Source organism: Sorex araneus, chromosome 2 (assembly GCF_027595985.1).
Source record: "Sorex araneus isolate mSorAra2 chromosome 2, mSorAra2.pri, whole genome shotgun sequence".
NCBI lineage: Eukaryota > Metazoa > Chordata > Mammalia > Eulipotyphla > Soricidae > Sorex > Sorex araneus.
In genome coordinates, this window is record NC_073303.1 from 229,253,410 (window position 1) to 229,274,381 (window position 20,972).

Sequence of the window (20,972 nt, forward strand, 5' to 3'; positions counted from 1 at the left end):
TTTTTAAGGAGAAAAATGAGGCAGGAGGAAGAAACAAATTAATTTACTTTAGTTTTTAAAAAAGATTTTTTAAATTTTTCAAGAAAGCTAAGAGAGTGGACAGGGAACATGCCTCTCATGCGGCTGACCCTGGTTCAATCCCCAGCAGCCCATGTGGTCCTCCAAGCCTCACCAAGAGTGATCCCTGAGCACAGAGCCAGGAGTAAGACCTGAGCACTACTTGTGGGAAGGAAGGAAGGAAGGAAGGAACGAAGGAAGGGAGGAAGGGAGGGAAGAAGGGAGGAAGGGAGGGAGGGAGGGAAGAAGCAAGCAAGCAGGTAAGCACCACTACAGACTTTGACAAACAACTCTGCTAAAATAACGTTTGTGGTGGGTTAAGGTGCTTGCCTTGCAATGCGACTGATTCTCAGTTCAGTCTCCATTACTTGACCCTTAACTCAGAGGGGCACCAGAGATTGATCCCTTGCATCCACCAGGTGTGAGCTAAAAATCAAAATAATAATAACAAAACATAAAATAAAGTGAAATGAAACAACCTTTGCCATCCATAACTTTCTGGAATATGTTTACCTTCCCGACTCACCACCCCTGGAAAGCCCTTCTCCTTTGTCATTCCACTTTTCCACAATTAGTCACTTCTTAATGCAACTATGCAACTGCTGGATCCTTTGATTGATTGATTGATTGATTGATTGATTTTAGTATTTTGGGGTCACACCTGGCCATGCTCAGAGGGTTACTCCTGTCTCTGCAGTCAGGAATTACTCCTAGTGGTGCTCGAAGGAACATAGGAGCTGCCGGGGATTGAACCCAGGTCAGCTACATGCAAGGCAAGTGCCCTACCCGCTGTACCATTGCTACAGTCCCTGTTCTACCTGTTTCTTTGCATCTTTATTTCTTTGCTGGAGAGGCTCTGTGCATACAAACAATAAAATATTAATATCAAATGAAATTCATGTGCCTTTTCTTCTTTTAGTGGGGCACAAGTGGGCTTAATCCACGAGCCCCTGAGAGTGACCCTAGGAGGACAAAGGAAAGTTACTTCTTTATTCTCAGACTTCCAAGCACTTGTGAGACTGAGTCTGGTGTGAGAGCCAGCTGCTGTACATCAGGCGCACTATTCTCAGCAAGTGTTGTGTGGACCCCCGAGAGTCCCCTACACCGACTCAGGCAGTCTACAGAGTCTTCAAACTTCTACTTAGTTTGGAGATTAAGAAAAACATTTTTGTTTGTTTGTTTGGGACCACACCCTGTGATATTCAGGGACTACTCCTGGATATGCACTCAGGAATCACTCCTGGTAGTGCTTAGGGTTGGCCTTGCACAAGGCAATGCCCTGCCCACTGTGTATCTTCAGCTCCTCTTTACAAAAATTTTAAGACATTCTTTTTAAGGGCTGGAGTGATAGCACAGCGGTAGGGCGTTCGCCTTTCACGTGCCGACCCGTGTTTCATTCCTCCGCCTCTCTCGGAGAGCCCGGCAAGCTACTGAGAGTATCGCGCCCGCATGGCAGAGGCTGGCAAGCTACCCGTGGCATATTGGATATGCCAAAGACAGTAGCAACAAGTCTCTCAATGAGAGACGTTACTGGTGCCCACCTGAACAAATCGATGAGCAACGGGATGACAGTGACAGTGATTCTTTTTAACTTCTTATTCTCTCATAAATGCACGAAATTTCTAGAAGTCGCAGTATGTACGACAATATCTCTCTCAGAGAGAATAGACTGCTCGTTTAGTCTTGGTTTTTTTTTTTTTTTTTTTTTGCTTTTTGGGTCACACCCAGCAATGCTCAGGGGTTACTCCTGGCTTTGCACTCAGGAATTACTCCTGGCAGTGCTTGGGGGACCATATGGGATGCCGGGGATTGAACCCGGGTCGGCCGCGTGCAAGGCAAACGCCCTCCCCGCTGTGCTATCGCTCCGGCCCCTAGTCTTGTATTTTGAATTTCCTGTTTGCAGTACTAGATTGAACCCAGAGCCTTGCAAATGGGAGGCAACTACTCTACTGCTGAGCCACATGTCCAGCATAAAACTTTCTGCTTTAATTTCTTTTGAGGGGTGGGAGGGCCACAGTTGGTGATGCTCAGGGGCCACTCTTATCCTGGCAGTACTGAGAATCAAAATGGAGTTGGCCACATGCAAGGCAAGTGCTTTAACCCTGAACTATCTGGCCCTGTTTAAACTTCTAATACAGGGTATATATTATAAAGGATATTATAGTGATAACCTATAAAAACAGAAACTTTGGGGGATACTCAGAAATTTATAGTTGAGGTTTTTTTGGGAATGGCGCACATCCCATGATACTTGGGGTTTACTCCTGGCTCTGTGTTCAGAGATCATTCCTAGTGAGGGTCAGAAGGACAGAAAGTGGTGCTGGGGCCAAATACAGGTTAGCCACATACTGGCTATACTATCTCTTCGACCCTCAACGTTCTTTTACTGTACAAGCTTGAGTGTCATTGCACTAATCCAGCCAAGCATTACTACTTTATGTCTTGGCATCACCCAGCTGGGGTGGAATTCCAGCCCACGTATAATTATTCTGCCATTCCCGAGCCAACTCCAGACATGCAAACTAGATCATGGATCTTGAAGGAAATAGGGGTGCACTGTGTCGGTCCTCTCCTAGGGGAGTTCCATAAATAAACAGTAATGAAAGCAGAAGTCTTTCCACTTAGACTTCAGAGAGTACTGTGCCTCAGGCAGCATGCTTTAGGAAATGAATAAATGGTTGGGAAAGGATGGATGTTGAATAGTGCTAGGAGAACAGAGAGGAAACAAAAGGAAACATCTTTTTGAAAATCAGTAAACCACAGTTCTGCCTAAAAGAATGTCCATGGCACATTTATCAGTTGTACAGAGAGATAAGCAAACAATGCATCCAGAAGCCTGTTGAGGTTTGCTTGTAGCAGTGGTTCCATGTCATCTTCTTTGGGACAGAACCACATCTGTTCCAAATTGGGGGCCAAGGGCCAGAATGATAATATAGCGGGTAAGAAGGGCGCTTGCCTGTGTGCAGTTGATCTGGGCTCCATACCCAGGATCCCATATGGATCCCATATGGTCCTTTGATCGCACCAGGAGGGATCCCTGAGCTCAGAGCCAGGAGAAAGCCCTGAGCACCACTGAGTGTGGCCTAAAAACAAAACCCAAAACAAACAAACAAACAAACAAACAAACAAAATTGGGGATTGGACTGATGGTACAGTAGGTAGGACATTTGCCTTGTGCATAGGCCTACCAGAATTCAATGCCCAGCATCCCCTTTGGTTTGGAACACCACCAAGAGTAACTCACCTCTGAGTGCAGAGCCAGGAGTAACACCTGAACATTACTGGGTGTTCTTGCCCCCCACCTCAGGAAAAAAAATCTACCTGTTTCAAATCAGTTATAACTCATAGCATTGCTATACAAAGTGAGTATATTCATAAAACTTTTAGGAATATGGCCAGAGCAATAGTCCAGGGTGTAGGGCATTTGCCTTGCATGCTGACTAGAGTTGGATCATCTGCATCCCATATGGTCCCCTGAGCACTGCCAGGAGCACCACCAGGAATAATTTCTTAGTGCAGAGCCGGGAGCATTGAATATCTTTGAGCATCTTGAGAATCTTTGGTATGACCTCAAAAGCCAAAAACAAAGCCAAAACCCCATAACCCTCCCCCCTTAAAAAAAACCCACCTTCAACCAGCCAACATTAAACAAACAAAACAAGCTCTTAGAGGGACAGGTGCGATAGCACAGCGGGTTGGGCATTTGCCTTGCATGCGACTGACCCGGGTTCGATTCCCAGCATCTCATATGGTCCCCCAGCACCGCCAGGAGTAATTCCTGAGTGCAGAGCCAGGAGTAACCCCTGAGCATTGCTAGATGTGACCCAAAAAAGAAAAAAAAAAGCTCTTAGAAATAATTCTAACTGGACAAACATATGACTAAATGATAAAGCATACCTGGGTTTGATCCCCCTGAAGCAGGAAGGTAGAAAGGGATCCCTGGAAATGAGTTTCTCAGGAAGTAACAAAAATCAAAATGTCCGGACTGGAGCAATGGTACAGCAGGTAGGGCGTTTGCTTTGCACATAGCCGACCCAGATTGAATCCCAACCATCCCATATGGTCCCCCAAGCACCCCCAGGAGTAATTCCTGAGTGCAGAGCCAGGAGTAATCCCTGAGCATTGTTGGGTGTGACCAAAAAAGAAAAAAAATTAAAATGTTTTCTAAACCAGTTTCTCAACATTTTCCTACTGTGGTTTCCATCCAAAGTTGTATCCTTCCTGTGGCCCCTTATCCCACCCGTTGGTCCTCTAGTTTCATGTTTTGGCCCCCCATCTATGTGATTTTCATTTGTGATTCCTTGGAATAATATTCTAGAGGCACTCACAGGTCCATTTGACCCCTAGAAAAGTTGCTTTATCAGCAGTCTTAAAGTAGTTCAAAGGCTGGACTCTCTTAGTAGCTGCAGAAATTGAGAATTGAAAATTCTAACTGGCTTGGAAACAGCCCTGGAGAAGGGTGAGCCCCCTGAGGAAATGAGAACAAAATGTGGTGATAAGAAGAGATACTGGACTGGAGAGATAGCACAGACAGTTGGGCTCTTTTTACACTGATCAGGGTTTGATCCCTGACATCCCATATAGTCCCCTGAGCACTGAGCACCCCCAGGAGTAATTCCTGAGTGCATAACCAGGAGTATGGTGGGGTATGGCCCAAACCACTGCCTCCCCCCTGGACACCCCCCTCCCCAACACACACAAGAATAGAAGTGGATTCGGAGCAGTAATACACGAGTAGGGGGTTTGCCTTGAGTGAAGCCAACCCAGGTTTAGTCCCTGGCACCCCATAAGGTTCCCTGAGAACCTCTGGGAGTGATCCCTGAGCACAGAGCCAGGAGGAACCCTGCACTTTGGAGAATTCCACATATAATTTCTTTCCATTAGGGAAACCACATTCTCTCCTGAACATTCTCTTGCCATGTTTCTTAAATAAATGTGTTTTACTCACTAGTTCTCTCCTCCTGGATTTATTTCCTTTTAGGATAGTCTGGGAAACCTGCCTGGCTCCCGAGAACTGGGTGGGAGGGTCTAGTCCGTGCCAGCGCACCAAGTGGACCTCGGGATAATGCTAAGCTGCTTTGTGGGGCCGGAGAAGTGTTAGTGCCCACACCGTGCAGGGCCCCGTGGCAGGCTTGACCTGTCCCAGCCATCCCCGCACCTTCTCCAAGGACAAGGTGGGTGAGCAGGAGAGCAGTAGCACCTCTTCCCACTGATGACATTTAGAGAACCACCCAGGAGACTGACATCCAAAAGATATTTTATTTACATAACCAATACAAAATGAATATTAACCCTTAAAAGCACGACACTCCTACATTAATTTTTTTTTTAAATCAAGGCAGTGAGCAGAGAGATGGTGGGGGAGGGGTCGCTGGGAGGGGGTTGGTATTGAGCTTTTGAGGAAATAATAAAACAAAAGAAAAGAAGAAATTACCTAGCCACCAGCCCTGAAGTAGGAAAGCCAGACTCCTTTGAGATGCAAATACTGAACTCTTGGAGAAAATGAGGCACCACCCAGAGAAAGGTGGATCTGCATTGCACCAAAAAGGTGAAGCTTCTAGAGAAACTAAAGGTCGTGATAAGAATATGAAACAACCATCAAGAGCCCAAGTTTCTTCTCTCTGACAACACCCTACCCCTACATGAAAGCGCTAGCCTGGGCAGTTTGGCAAACCCTTCCGAAACCCGGCTTTGTAAAGGCCTGTGGGGCTCATCCTATACTTCCTAGCAGTGCTCAGTAGGCTCAGCGCCCCCCCCCCACACACACACAGTGATTCTTGGACAAGAGGGCCGTTGGTTCAGCACACGGCTCTGATGCTGTGCTGTCAGCGCTGCAATTCTGGGTCACTGGGGCTCCCTGGTGGTGCTGGGGGCCTCCAGGGCTGCTCCCTGCCATGAAGCCCCAAGAACATGTGGAGTCAAGAGCCAAACCTGGGGCAGGTGTGTGCTAGCATGTGCTGTAACCATTTTGCTTCCTGGTCCTCAGCAGTGCCCCACCTGCATGAGGCCAGGTGTGTATTTGTTGTGAGGCCACACGCAATCTGGTGCTCCGGGCGACTTCCAGCCTGGTGCTCTGGGGATCATGCACGGTGGCAGGATTTGCTGTGAGTAGCAGATGGTGAAGGCCTAGCAACCAAGGCCTCCATGCAAGTGCCCGACACTGGGCAATCCCCTGGGCCTAGAGAGCTCTTAACCGAGTCTGCTAAGAATCCAGAGGGCAGGACGCTTGCCTTGCATGTGGCCCACCACATTCCAGCTCAGGCGCCGCATAGGATCCCGGGAGCTCCGCCAGCAGCCATCCCTGACTGCAGAGCCAGGAGTGAGCCCTGAGCACTGCCCGACATGAGCAACAGCTCAGCAACCTTGTGAGTGGCGGGCAGGGAGAATAGAGTGGTGCTTGAGTGACCACATTCAAGCGGTCTGGGAATGACCACCGTGGCTCTTTGCCACTACGGCTGATGTGGCAAAGACCTCCCCGCGCAAGTGCCAGCAGAGCGCTCTCCTACAGGTCGCTGAGGTTCACCGGCACTCCGGAGAGAGGCCGGGCGGGGTCGGGCCCAGCTCTGGCTGTGGGGGAAGGGACTGGGGCGGAGGAGGTAAGAGCCGCCCCGCGTCCGCGGCTGAGGAGAGTGGCCTTTGTTAGGAGCATTAGGAACACAATAGGAGGCCGCGCAGCCGGACAGTCCGTCAACATCAGCCTGGCCGGAATCTGCCCCACAAGCGAGAAGATCGCCAGTGCGGCTCAGCAAAAGAATTCCAGCGCGGAGGGTTTTTAGTTGTTAATGTGTTGATGGCTCCCCAGCTCTAGCTAATGGGGGGCTTTAAGGCACAAACCCTTCGATGGTGTGAGGCCTTTGTTCCTGGGTCAGAAGGAACAAATGGTCAAATCCCATCCCCTCCCCCGGCCGCCGCCGCAGGATTTCAAACCCCAGCACCCCTCCACCTTCCCGGAAGGCTGGGGTGTGGGGGAGGCTGGGGGAAGAGGATAGTGGAATGAGGAGAGGGGCTCGGCAGGGTCTCCAAGTTTTTGTCTAGGAGTTTACGTTTCATAACTTCATGTTTGCACCCGTGCCAAAAGGGGAGAGATGGAACCGAAGTGCCCTTGCCCACCTGGCTTTCTCACCCCTCAATCCAAGGCTTGGTAGCTTCCTCTGGACGCTGCCCCACCGAACTCCAGACTGAAGCCCCAGCTTTGAGCCCAGACAAGGCCCTGTGCTCTTCCCTCGCGCTCCGCAGGCGCCCCCACCGCCTCATGCTGAGAAAGCTCCAAGGGAGCCTGAGAGGAAGCGCCCGCTTGCGTGGCAGCCGCTCCAGGTGAAGGCTCTGGCTCCCCTCACAGCCTGGCACGAGCCTGGCTGCCAAGAAGCTCTGCCTGGGTCCCTGCACCCTCTATGGCCCAAATGACCTTGTTTTAGCTCTTCCACTTTCTGAGTCTGTTTCCAATCCGTGAAAGAAGGGTTAGTGGGAGGTTCCACAAAGAAACCCAAACTGAATTCCGAGTAAAGATCAAGGTGAAAATGCCATTTGGGCAAGTATGGTCTTTTTTTTTTTTTTTTTTTTTTTTTTGCTTTTTGCTTTTTAGGTCACACCCGGCGATGCACAGGAGTTACTCCTGGTTCATGCACTCAGGAATTACTCCTGGTGGCAGGGGGCTGGAGAGATAGCACAGCGGGTGGGGCGTTTGCCTTGCACGCGGCCGACCCGGGTTCAAATCCCAGCGTCCCATATGGTCCCCTGAGCATGACCAGGGGTAATTCCTGAGTGCAGAGCCAGGAGTAACCCCTGTGCATTGCCAGGTGTGACCCAAAAAGCAAAAAAAAAAAAAAAAAAAAAAAAAAAAAAAAAGGAATTACTCCTGGTGGTGCTTGGGGGACCATACGGGATGCTGGGAATTGAACCCAGGTGGACCGCGTGCAAGGCAAACGCCCTATGCGCTGTGCTATTGCTCCAGCCCCGCAAGTATGGTCTTGGTCAGATCCTCTACACCGGCAGAAGCTGGAGAGCGCAAGTTAACTGCAACTTCCTGACTTTATAGGAGAATTGGAATCCATGGAGGACCAGCTCCAAACACTAACTTGGTTTTTGTTTTTTTCTATTTTGCTTTTGGGCCACATCCGGCAGTACTGAGGGCTCAGTCCTGACTCTGTGCTCTGGGACCCCTCCTGGCAGGGTTTGGGCACCATATGTGGTTCTAGGGAATCGAACTCAGGTTGGCTTCATGCAAGGCAAGTGTCTTATTTGCTGTACTATGTGCCCCCCAAACACTACTTTTAAACAGCACCCCCAAATCGACTTGTGCATAGTTGATGGTGGTTTGAGGACATCCAATCAACAAGATTATCACTATGGCTCGAGGGAGGATTCTGGGCACTGCTATGACACACAATCTAGTTGATAAACTAAAGTAAGCAAAACATAAAAAAATCAGGCCTGTTATTTTATTTAGTTTTGGGTCCCACCTGGCAGTGCTCAGGGCTTGTTCCTGCCTCTGTACTCAGGGATCACTGGGGCAGTGCTTGCAAGGCCAAAGGTGGAGCAAAAGGTCAAGCCTGGGTCTCTTTGGCCTGAACATTTCTTATTACTCAACAATACCTCATATAAGGAGTTTAAACATGGAGTTTGAACATACTAAACAGGCCTGACTGGGCCAGAGAGAGTCCAATGGGTGAAGCACTTTCCTTCACCCATTGGTGTTCGATCTCTGACATCCTATATGGTCCCCAAGCCCTGCGAGAGTGATCCCTGAGCATTGCCAGGTGTGGCTCAAAAAAATTTTTTTTTAAAATTAATTCATTTTCAAGTAAAAAACTAAGTTTTACTTTTTTTTTTTTTTTTGCTTTTGGGTCAGACCTGGCGATGCACAGGGGTTACTCCTGGCTTTGCACTCAGGAATTACTCCTGGCGGTGTTCAGGGGACCATATGGGATGCTGGGAATTGAACCCGGGTTGGCCACGTGCAAGGCAAACGCCCTACCCGCTATGCTATTGCTCCAACCCCTAAGTTTTACTTTTTGTCTTCCATGTATCCCTAGGTTCTTTGTTGGAGATACTAAGGCTCTGGACAGACCCCTGCCCCTATCAAACTCAGATTATGTACATGTTTGGACATGAGTAACACATGGATGGGACTGGTGGCCAAATACTGTATGCCTGGAACTCTACTATGAAAAACTCTTTAAATTATGGTGTCTTAACGCAAATAATAAAATAAAACAAGACAAAGTTTGAAAAGTAATGCAAGCACACGGCAACAAACGTGGGTCCTGGCAGGAAACATGAAGGGAAGCTGAGGTCGCTGCTGTCTCGGGAAGTTGGCGGAGGAACTTGACTGACACATCCAGGGGCAGGGCTTCCTTCAGTTCACCTGGCAGGTGGACCTGATGCTTACACTTTCCAGGTCAAAATATTGGAATAAACTGTGCTAGAAGGTGCAGTTTCTTCCAGCCAACATAGAACCAGCCTTGTCCCTGCCGGCTCTTCTGTTTCAAAGTCTTCACTTACAAGGTGAAGCCACCCTTTCCTTTCTTTGGGATGGATTATTTGTGCCCTCGTCTTATCTGCTCTGCTCACAAGACTCCCTAAGCCGAGCCCTACTCCTGCTTCTTAGGAACTCCGCCAGATGCAAACCTCTAGTCCATGCAGCTATGGAAGGAGCCCCAGCTGGCGAGGCAGCTCTGCCTTCCAAACCCACTCCAGGCGAGAGCTGCACTCACTTCCTTGAGCCTCAGACTTGCAATCTCCTAAACAGCCTGGAGGCAGTCCCTTCCCTCGCCCGCAGAGGGGGCTGGGTGGAAAATGCCAGGCAAGTCCTGTAGTTGGTTGATGTGTGCAGAATTACGTCCACACCGTACACTGCCTTGCTTCCAGAATTAGGCTGTAGGTCTATTTATACGTGAAAGTGTTACATGTGAAAACACCATCTTCAAAATATGGGGCCAGGGATGCAGAACGCTTGCTAGCATGTATGAAGCCCTGGGTTCAAACCCTGATGCTCCATGTCCCCAAAGGCACCATCAAGTATGGCCCGGGTCGCCCCAGGGGAATCCAGAGCACTGCACCGGAGAGCACCGCCGGGGATGGCCACTATTTTTAAAAAGTCACAACAATGAGGGGCTGGAGAGATAGCACAGCGGGTAGGGCGTTTGCCTTGCACGCGGCCGACCCAGGTTCAAATCCCAGCATCCCATATGGTCCCCTGAGCACGGCCAGGGGTAATTCCTGAGTGCAGAGCCAGGAGTAACCCCTGTGCATCGCCAGGTGTGACCCAAAAAGCAAAAAAAAAAAAAAAAAAAAAGTCACAACAATGAGAGTGGCAAACTGGAGCCAGTTAGGCAGATTGAAGACTCCACACCTGTGTTCTGAGAGAAGACAGGAACCTAGGGCGAGAGACAGGGTCCAGGAGGACTCTTATTTTGTTGTTTGTGGGCCACGCCCAACTATGCTTAGGGTTTTCTTCTGGCTCGGGATCATTCCAGGCGGGGCATGTGCAGGATGCTCTAGCAGCTCACTGTACTGTCTCAGCCCCCCTCCCCACCCCCAACCTCAGCAAGGTTATTTTTATTTATTTATTTTAATTAATTAAAATTTTTTTTGGTTTTTGAGCCACACCAGTTTTGCTTAGGGGTTACCCCTGGCTCTGCATTCAGGGATCAGTCCTGGTAGTGCCAGGGAAACCACTTGGAATGCCAAGGATCGAACCCAGGAACACAGGTTGACTGCATGCAAGGCAATGCCCTACCCGCTATACTATTGCTCTGACCAGAGGAGGGTTATTTATTTATTGAATCAGCGTGAGATCCACTGTTACAAAGTTGCTCATGATTGGGTTTCAGTCATACAATGTTCCCACACCCTTCCCTTCACCAGTGTACATTTCCCACCACCAATGCCCCTCAACCTGCCTCTATGACAAACACTCCTCTCTCTCTTTCTCTCTTTCTCTCTTTCTCTCTCTCCTCCCCCCCTCCACCCCCCCTCCACATGTGCACCCATGTGCTCTCTCTCCACTCTCTCAAGGAAGGTTATTTTTAGAGTAGACTTCCTCTGCACTTATGTGTCTAGGAGTCTAGGAGGGAGGAGCGATAGCACAGTGGGTAGGGCATTTGCCTTGCACACGGCCAACCTGGGTTGGATCCCCGACATCCCATAAGAACCCCTGAACACTGCTAGGAGCAATTCTTGAATGCAAGGCCAGGCATAACCCCTGAGTATTGCCAGTGTGACCCAAACAAGGACAAAAAAAGGAGTCTGGAAAGTTAAAATAGAGGGAAGAGCAAAAGAAACAGTACAGGAGGTAAGGTGCTTGTATGTGGCCAATCCTATTTTAATTCTAAGTACCCACACAGTCCTTCCTTCCTTCCTTCCTTCCTTCCTTCCTTCCTTCCTTCCTTCCTTCCTTCCTTCCTTCCTTCCTTCCTTCCTTCCTTCCTTCCTACCTTCCTTCCTTCCTTCCTTCCTTCCTTCCTTCCTTCCTTCCTTCCTTCCTTCCTTCCTTCCTTCCTTCACACCCAGCGATGCTCAGGGGTTACTCCTGGCTCATGCACTCAGGAATTACTCCTGGCGGTGCTCAGGGAACCATATGGGATACTGGGAATCGAACCCGAGTTGGCCCCGTGCAAAGCAAACGCCCTACCTTCTCAGCTATCTCCAGCCCCCCACACCCCCCAGTCTTTCATGCCAGGGGTCACTCCTATGTACTGCTGGTGTGGCCCAAAACAAACAAAAAAAAAAAAAAAGAAGGAAGGAAGAAGAGATGGTGTGATATTCCTTATGACAAACGCAAAGGTGACTCCAGCACCCCTGGGAGGTAGGTGGGGAGGGAATTGTCCTTGAGCAAAGGGCCTACTCCCTGACTGGAGGGCAGGCCGGTATGGAGGGAGAGAAAGTCAGGGGGTGAGAGGGGGAGTCCCACCTCCCAGCAGTTCCATAAAAGGCAAGTTGAGGATGCCCTCGGAGACAATACTGCTGATGGGGCAATGGGGGGTGGGGGGGAAGCTTGAATCAACTGCTTAGGAGGAGGGATTTGCAAATCCAAGACAGTCAATGGTATCCTGGGCATGCCAGGAGGGGCCCAGGTGGACATCGCTTTGCCCTCCCCAAGCCCACTGCAGAGTTCCTGTCCCTGGAACTGGGCTTCTCAGCATGACTCAAAGGTGACCTTCTAGGGTGACCTTCTAGGGTGACCTTCTAGGGTGCTTTCCAATCCACATTTTTCAGGTTGGAGAAGTAGTGTGCAGCTGACTCAGACACACACATGGTTCCCAAGCCCTGCCAGAGCACAGAGCCTGGATAAGCTCTAAACACTGATAGGAGTGGCCCACCCAGCCACAAAAACAATAACAAAATCAATAGTTTTCTGGACTCCACCTTGCCACTCTCTTCCAGGTAGTGATTACTTTGGTGGGGGGAGGGGCACACCTGGCGATGCTTAGGGGTTACTTCTGGGTCTGCACTCAGAAATCATTCTTGGTGGTGCTCAGGCGACCATATGGAATGCCAGAGATTGAGCCCGGATGGGCCACACGCAAGGTGTGCCTTACCTGCTGTGCTATTTCTCTGGTCCCTGGTAGTTAGTGATCACCTTTTAACAGGTAAATGTCAAATGTCACTCTCCTCTAAACTCATGAGTATCTCTAGCCATGGATTTTTGTTTGTTTTGTCTTGGTTTGGGGCCATCCTAGCAGAGCTCAGGGCTCACCCTCGGGTGTGCACTGAGAGATGACTCCTGATGGGGCTGAGGACCACCGTGGTGCTCGGCACCCTGAGTGCATGCAGGACAAGAGCTTTACTTGCGGTGCTCTCCCTCCTGTCCTGTCTTGTAGGTATCGCCATTTTTCCATTTCTACCTCGCTCCTCCTGACAGGTCCAGTCCAATACTATAGTCAGTACTTACGATAAACTCAAGTCAATGCCAGGATCCACCCCCTGCAGGCAGCCCCTAGAATTGTGTAGTCTGCACTTGCTGGACCTGTCTTCTCCTCCCCACGTCTGCCTTCATTACACTCCTCATCGTCTTGCAGCTGCAGGTGTCTGGTCTCTTTAAGGGTCTCCATTCTCTTCCTCTTTCACTGGAGGGGACCCTTAAATTCTAATCCAGCCTCAACCAGGGGCCATATGACCCCTTGGAGAGCCCACGGAATTTCCCATAGGGCTACAAGTGACAATTGTGTAAACAGAGAGCCACAGCATGAGACTGGGGACAGCCAGTAGGATGGAGTGGGGGATATTGAGAGGAACAGAGTTGGAAGGGGCCACCACAAGGAAAAGGTTGAGAAAACTGCACAAATTCATTTTTCCCAGGCCACTAGACTGAGCTTGCTAGATTGCAAATGTGCTCAGATGCCTTTGTTTAAAGCTACCCTTTGGGCTTGAAAGATAGTACAACAGGTAGGACACTTGTCTTGTGTACGACTGACCTGAGTCTGATTCCCTGCACCCACCCCAAGCCCAGCAGGAGTGACTCCTGAGCGCAGTGAGTGAGTGAGTGTCCCTGGAATCTTCTCTAGTCAGGAAGAGTTCCCTGTATTTTCAAATATATTCCAGATAACCATTTGGAGAGTCGAGACCTTTGCATAAGCTGCTCCCAGTGCAAGGAATACATTCTACACTTGCCCTTTAACTCAGTGAACCATCCCTATCTTCTAGAATTCTCTGGAATGTTCTCCTTCCTGCATGATACAGATTGTTTTTCCCCTACCCATCAGGTAATGCTAATCATTTTCACTTTGTATATTCTCAATATTCTTTAAATCATTCTTTTACATCTAAAAGGATATATGTAGGTGCTGGAGTGATAGTACAGCTGGTAGGGCATTTGCTTTGCAAGTGGTTGACTTGGGTTTGATCCCGGCATTCTATATGGTCGACCCCCTAAGCACTCCTAAGGAGTTTTTCCTTAGGAGTGCAGAGTCAGGAGTAAGCCCTGAGCATCACTGGGTGTGACCCCAAAAGCTAAATAAATAAACAAAAGAATATATAAATATATACATATAAATGTGAAGAGATTTACATTTATTTACGATTTGCAATTTGCATTTCCCTCTGTGTGCCCCTTCCCACCAGCAGAGCTTTGACTGGGACCTCCAGAACCCAGCCATGGCCATGCTTAGGGCCACTCTCCACTCATTCGGACGAGCCTCACGCATGGGGGAGCCGGCGGAGGAAGCCAGGTGTGCGGGGCCCAGGGCTGAGATCTCCAAGCCTGCTTGGATCAGGACTGGGCCTCTTCCACCCAGATCCCCCATTTTCCAGTAGCTAGGCAGAGACTGCCCCCGGTGCTGTGTAATCCCATCAATGGCCAACATCCAGAGACTATAAAACCAAGCTCCTGGACCAGAGTGACACAGCCTTTTGCCCTCGCCTCTTGCCCCCAAGCAATGTGCCCGCCTGACATCTAATAGTTTAGTTCTCCCTCTTGGAGAACCTGACTAGCTATTGAGAGTCTATTGCCCACTTGGGAGAGCCTGGCAAGCTCCCCGTGGCATATTCATATTCAAAAGACAGTAACAGATACATCTATACATACCTCTCGAGAGCCTGGCAAGCTACCTAGGATATCCCGCCCACTCGCAGAGCCTGGTAAGCTACCCATGGCATATTCAATATGCCAAAAACAGTAACGATAGGTCTCATTCCCCTGACCCTTAAAGAGCCTCCAGTCGTTGGGAAAGACGAGTAATGAGAGGCTGCTAAAATCTCAGGGCTGAGTGTAATAGAGATGTTACTGGTGCCTGCTCGAGTAAATCAATAAACAACTGTGATACAGTGATATATATAAATTCATATTTCCCCATAAATCCCTCAGCAAGAAATTGTTATCTTGAATTGAAGCAATGCTATAGAGGGTGGAGCACTTGCCTTGTACGTGGCTGACCCGGGTTTGATCCCCGGCATCCCATGAGCACTGCCAGGAGTGACCCCTGAGTATTTCCAGGTGTGACCAAAACAAAACAAAACAAAACAAAACAAAAAATAAATTGTTATTTTTTTTTGGAGGGGGGCTGGGTGGCAGTAGAAACACCCGAGGTTCCTACAGGCAAAGCACATGCTGTGGCTGCCTGAGCCACTTCCCAGACCTAGAACTATTACAGTGAAGGGCACTGCCCACCTGTCTTGCACGCCTGGCACCTGGCATCCTCGACAACCTCACAGGGGAAAAAAGAATAAAAAATGGAGGCGGAAGAGAGGAAAGAGAAAGTTGAGGAAGAAGGAGAGCCACATAAGAAGATGCAGAAAAAGGTACTGGGCTGGAGAGGCCTTGTTCTCGCATTGCATGCCTAGAAGCTAAACGTCACCCTGGCAGTGTTTTGGAATCCCACACACAGACCTTTCTCGGAGAGTGCGGGAAGGGTTGGGTACAGAGTGATTTGAAGGAAACCCAGAAGCACGAGCGGTACACAAACAGGAAGCAGGTGAACTTGGTGGCTGAGGAGGAAGTGTGGCCGGGAGGTGTGGGGGCACATCAGGGCTCAGGCCGAGAGCAGATGAAGGCAGAGTCAGAGGAGCCCAGGCTGGGGCAGCACACGGGGTTCCACATCTTCTGCACAGTCACTTGGCTAGCATGGGCAACCCCAAATGCCTTGTGCTGAGCTCTGTGGGACACGTTGTAATGGGCATATGGGAAACCTGCAGGGGAGAAGGCTCCCCCAATGCCCCATGGAAAAGCGCCCACCTTTCCTCTGCATCTCTTTCCGGGAAATCGTGCCCCAGGAGCCGGCCACTCCGGAGCAGAGATCCTCAGGGGAATTCTGCTGCTAGAAGGCTTTGCCCCACTCACCAGCCTGTTCCTCATCCAAGTCTAGGGGAGCCCGGGAGGGACAGAGAGGGGGGCTTGTGTCTTCCCCCTCCTCCACCCAGTCGGGGGAACAGGCTACAGGGAGAAGGCCAGCCTTGGACACTCTCAGGGAGATGGCGAGATGGCTTTGGGATGTACTGAAAAACGAGAGGGGCAGTTTCCGGATAGGAACTGGGCTCCATGCCCAAGGGACAAGGGGTCATCAAATTACTCATCATGATCAGAGATAGTACTTTGGGAAACCAGTACTCCTGGACTTCTAGAATTGCATATCAGACGCCACACCCAGGACAGACTGGTGATGAAGAGTATACTTTTTCCAAAGAAGGGGTTCAGCACCCACTGAATATAACTCAATCCATTTCCCAAATTCTGTAGCCATCCCAGTACCAAGAGCATCATCCTAAGGAATTAAATTTTGCTATGAACGGAGACAGGCTAAAAAGGGTCAGGTGCCAAGGGCTGCTTAGTGTCCACAGGGAACTGTGAGCACTGTCAGGCCCTGGGGCGGGAGGGGGGGCAGAGCATGGGGGATCATGAAAGAGGAAGGTGAGGATCACTGTTTTGTTGGGGTCAGCCCAGTCCATTTCAGATCTCCATGCTAAAGGTGGTCCCTGGGGTATAGTCCACAACTAGTTCTGTATAATCTATCATAGGGGCCTGGGGAACAGAGAGGACAAAGTCTAAAGTCAGAGCCAGACAGAGGAGGAGATGGGCTTACCGGGTAGAGCATGGCCCGGAGCTCTAGGTAGAGCACGTTGTCCTCGTAGAACTCCGCCAGGGCCCGGGAGATATAGTCCCTGAACACAGGAGCAAAGTGTACGAGGCCAGAGATGCTGAAGAAGATGCTTTCAAACTTGGACCAGATGAGGTCTTGGGTTGCGTAAGTCACGTCAGGGTTCTTGGTCACCAGAGTGAAGGCCTTCAGCAGGCTGTCCAAGACACAAAGGGACACATGGGGGAGGCCTGCAGGCTGACGTGAGACCCCTGCCGAACTGTCCTGTCCCCATCCCAGTGCTGAGCCATCGGACGCTATGGGACCCAGAGCCTCGGATTTTCAGGGAAGTAGGTGGAGCATCAGCTTGAGTTCTTACAAATGTTGAAACCCAAACATAGCCATGGGGCGGCTATACTTGGAGGTATGCTAAATACATACAGTATCTAGGTAAGGTGATCTTAAACACTGTACTACCTTTAAGGTTATACCGAGGGCCTCCGTGATGCTGGAGGCATCCGAGACAGGGCACACAGGTGAGCAAAGAGAACCAGGGACACGCCCCAGGAGAAAGGAATGTGCCAATCCAGGACTTGCTCCTGGATCTTGAATTCTGCCTTCTGACTGGACAGAAAATACATCTTTTGGTGAGTCGGGTTAAGGGTCAGGTGGGGCCACATCTGGTTGTGCTCAGGGGACCACCTGGTGCTGATAATTGAATTTGGGTAGGCTCCACCCTAACCCCTGTCCTATCTCCCCAGCCCCAGAAAATGCTTTTTTTTTTTTTTTTTTTTGCCTTTTGGGTCACACCCAGCAAAGCACAGGGGTTACTCCTGGCTCATGCACTCAGGAATTACTCCTGGCGGTGCTTGGGGGACCACATGGGATGCTGGGATTCGAACCCGAGTCGGCCGCGTGCAAGGTAAACGCCCTACCCGCTGTGCTATTGCTCCAGTCCCCAGAAAATGCATTTTTAAGTATCCAGTTTGTGACATGTGACCTTCTCTCTACCAAAGCAACTACTATAGGGGTTCTGATGGACCCCGTGTGCTCAGCACTGCCTGAGGGGTGGGGGCAGCAGTGGAGGGGCACAACTGGCCTTTCTGCTCTGTGGCCCTGGGCAACACACTTAGCCAGGCTAAGCCTCGCCTTTATTGAGCATAAAGGGAAGCAACATCACAAAAGCATCTTGGTGGTTCTCCGGCTGACCTATAGTTGTCCCGTCTAAATTACTGGGCACGTTCCTTAAGAAGTTTCCCCTTGAGTGTTCAAGCTCTTTCCCCCACCAGCTGCCCTGCCACTGCTCCAGGTGCTACAAATGTTTCTTTTCTCTAGTCTATTTGCACATCAAGACAAATCTCAATTCATTCAACAGCAGTGTTGCTGTTATTATCTTTTGTAAATGAAATAGAATTTTAAATTCACCAGGAACTTAAGAAGGAAAACGTGTTGAAAACCTGTGTCTAGTCAAGTATCCTATAAAGCGCAAAGAAAAGGCTTCCTGGGACAGGAGATTTTCAGGGGACTGTGGGGCATGCTGGAGGCTGGGTTCCAACCTCTGAGCACTGAGCCAGGAATAGCCCCTGAGCACTGCCAAGTGTGTCTTAGCCCCTGCCCCATAAAGAAAACAAAATAAAAAGGCCTTCTGATTTGGGGGAAGGGTGGGAGACGGGATATTTTTGTATCAGGAATTGAACCTAGTGCTTAAATGCAGACTTTCAGCTACTGAACTACATCCTCAGCCCCTGAATTTTTCCTTCTGACGGCTCTGTGCTCAGCGGTTACTCCTGGTAGTATTCCCGGGATGGTGAATGTAGTGGCAGGGAAGAGACCTGGGGCTCCTGCGTGTGAAGCGTGGGTCCTACTCCACTAGATACTGAATTCCACCTCTGATTTTTCTTGTTTTGGGTCCTCACCAGGCTGTGCCTTGGGGTGATTTCTGGCTAAGTGCTCAGGTGCAGTCCTCTAGCCATGTTTACGAAACCACTTGGTATTGGAAGTTGAACCCAGGCTGTCAAACATGCCCTACCACTGTGCTGTGCTGCATCCCTGGCCTGAACCCTGAATTTTTTTTTTTCCCCAAACCCAGAGATGCTTAGGGCTTACCCCTGGCACTGAGTTTGGGAATTGGAATGAAGGGATCTTACGCTGGTCTGCTGCATGCAAGGCAAGTGCCTTATCCACTGTACTATTGCTCCAGCCCCTCAGAGATCATTCTTGGTGGTACTCAGGGGATCACATATGTGCCGGGGATCTAATAAGAACTTATTGCATGCAAGACAAGTACATAAACCTCTGTACTATCTCTCTGCCCCCCACGCCCACTTCCAAGGCTAGATTTTATGTTAAAGGTTCTGCACCTATAATAGACACTCCACACACGGCTGGCCCCCTGGGCAGGCCTAGTACTGACGCTTTCTGAATTTTACTCACTTGTTGTCAAACTCAGAGACGTTCTGCAGCTGCTTACGGTAATTCTCCAGCAAAATCCACTCCGAACATTCTGCTGGTGTAGGTGCTGGGGGGGTTGGGTGGGCAAATTTGAACTTCAGGGCCCCCCTTGGGGTGCGACAGAAATGGCAGTGGGGCCTGTAGGTGACATTTTTCACCAGCCAGTCCATACTCAGGATGCCAAAGTCGTGGAGGTGTAAGGCAGCCCCTGGGAAGAACACGGAAAAAGAAGGTTGGAGCAAGGGGTGGAATTCCAGGCCTGTCGCTGGGGGAGGGAAGCGGGGAGCACAGGATCTTGAGCTTTTGGAAACTGAGCATCGTCCCCAGCTCAGGCGGCCTTGGCCCGCCTCACCCTGTCCCCTGTCGCCTGGCTTCCTTGCTCTGCTTTTCAAACGGGATTTCTGAGCCGCCTCCCCCACGAGGGAGGAGCCCGGGGTGCATCCTCAGGACAGCAGCCTCAGAGCCCTAAACAGCAGCCTGGGTGAGGCTGGGGGCTCTGTCCACTTTAGCTATTTGTTGGGAGCTTGAGCTCTTTGGTTGTGTTTTGTTTCATCTTTTGGTTTTGGAGCCACACCTGGTTGTGCTCTGGGGTTATTTCTGACTCTGTGGTCGAGGACGAGGGTACCCGGCTCCTGAATGCCAGCCATGTGCAGAGCTAGTTGCACTCTCTCCAGCCCTATCTATTTTCTATTTTTTTAATTTAAAAAATATATATATATTGTAAAAATTGCTACTGAGGTAACAAGGCTTCTCCACTAATTGATAAGGCTGCTTTACCAAACTATTTTTTTAAAAACATCTCTCTATATAATGCTAAAAAATGAAGGTATAAGCACTTTTGTAAGTTGCAATGGCTATATAATTATAATTATAGTTGATAAAAAATAAAAAATGATTGTAATTACTTTATTAGTCAGTGGATGTGCTTGTATTATAGAAAATACTATTAGCAATGTGTTCATCCAAGATGCAGTTTTATTTTGTAGCCTATTTATTAACTTGTCCCGTGGAAAAAGGTTGGAAGATAGGGGTTTGAGGGCCAGAGAGTTCGTACACAGTGTGGGATGCTTGCCTTGCATGTGGCTGACCCAGGTTTAATCTCGAGCACGACTTGTGGTCCCCAAGCCCCACAAGAAATAATCCTGAATGCAGAGCCAAGAGGAAGGCTGAGCGCTGCTGGGTGTGGCTCCAAAAAACAAAATAAAGGGGAATGGGAGTTTAAGGAGAGGGGAGGGTGTGGCTTGCTTCTGTGCCCTGGCCAGTGCTCAGGGGGAGCTGGCTTTCCAGCTCTAACTGCGTGACCACCCGTTTCTGGGGCTGCTCCCTCCTCCCCATGGAAGTGTTTTGTTTACAGGGTGACTGAGCAGCCATCTTCTTCCTTTCCTGCAAGAACAGGGGAACATTTGCTAACGAGGAATCTCTCGATTCCGTTCAGGACAGTAATGATTTCGATGACTATACCAGTTGCCAGTCTAGCTCCCCCCCCCCCCCCACCACCACCTTCCCAGGCTCCAAAAGCAATATTTCCATCTTTACCTTTGGGCATTCTCTGCAGGACTTTAAAGACCTCACTCCTCTCCATGAGACCCTTGGCCTGGAAGAAGTGCATACTGGGCGGGAACTCCTGGGTGCTCAGGGCCTGCCGCATCTCAGCCTCTTTGAGCGCCATGAGCTTTGCGTTGGCCACCTCCTCCTCGTGCCTCAGCACCAGCTGTCCCCCCAGCCGCATCATCTTCTCTCGTGCGAGCAGCTGGTTCCGCGCATCGTCTATGGGGATGGCTGAGCAGTAAGGAAGAGCCGCCCCCAGGAGCAGGAAGAGTAGCGCTGCTCGCGCAGGGGTGCACCCCGCCAGCATCGCGCCTGGGGGAGGAAGTTACTCAGATGAGCCGCAGCGGGTTGAGCGGAGAAGGTGAGCCCTGCGGAGGTGAGTGGGAATTCTGAGTTTGTTTCTCCCGC

General features: G+C 49.9%; 1 protein-coding gene across 2 annotated transcripts in view; it reads right to left on the reverse strand.

Moving 5' to 3' along the window:
• Positions 1 to 20,972, reverse strand: part of ADA2 (adenosine deaminase 2) — a 44,811-nt gene that overhangs the window by 16,705 nt on the left and 7,134 nt on the right. For both annotated transcript variants that reach the window (XM_004616706.3, XM_055128003.1), the window contains exons 3-5: positions 20,553 to 20,932; positions 18,999 to 19,224; positions 16,572 to 16,782 (exon numbers count right to left, since the gene is read on the reverse strand). In XM_004616706.3, coding sequence (XP_004616763.3) covers positions 16,572 to 16,782; positions 18,999 to 19,224; positions 20,553 to 20,871 — 756 coding nt within the window. In that variant the 5' untranslated portion in view covers positions 20,872 to 20,932. The remainder of the gene's footprint in view (positions 1 to 16,571; positions 16,783 to 18,998; positions 19,225 to 20,552; positions 20,933 to 20,972) is intronic.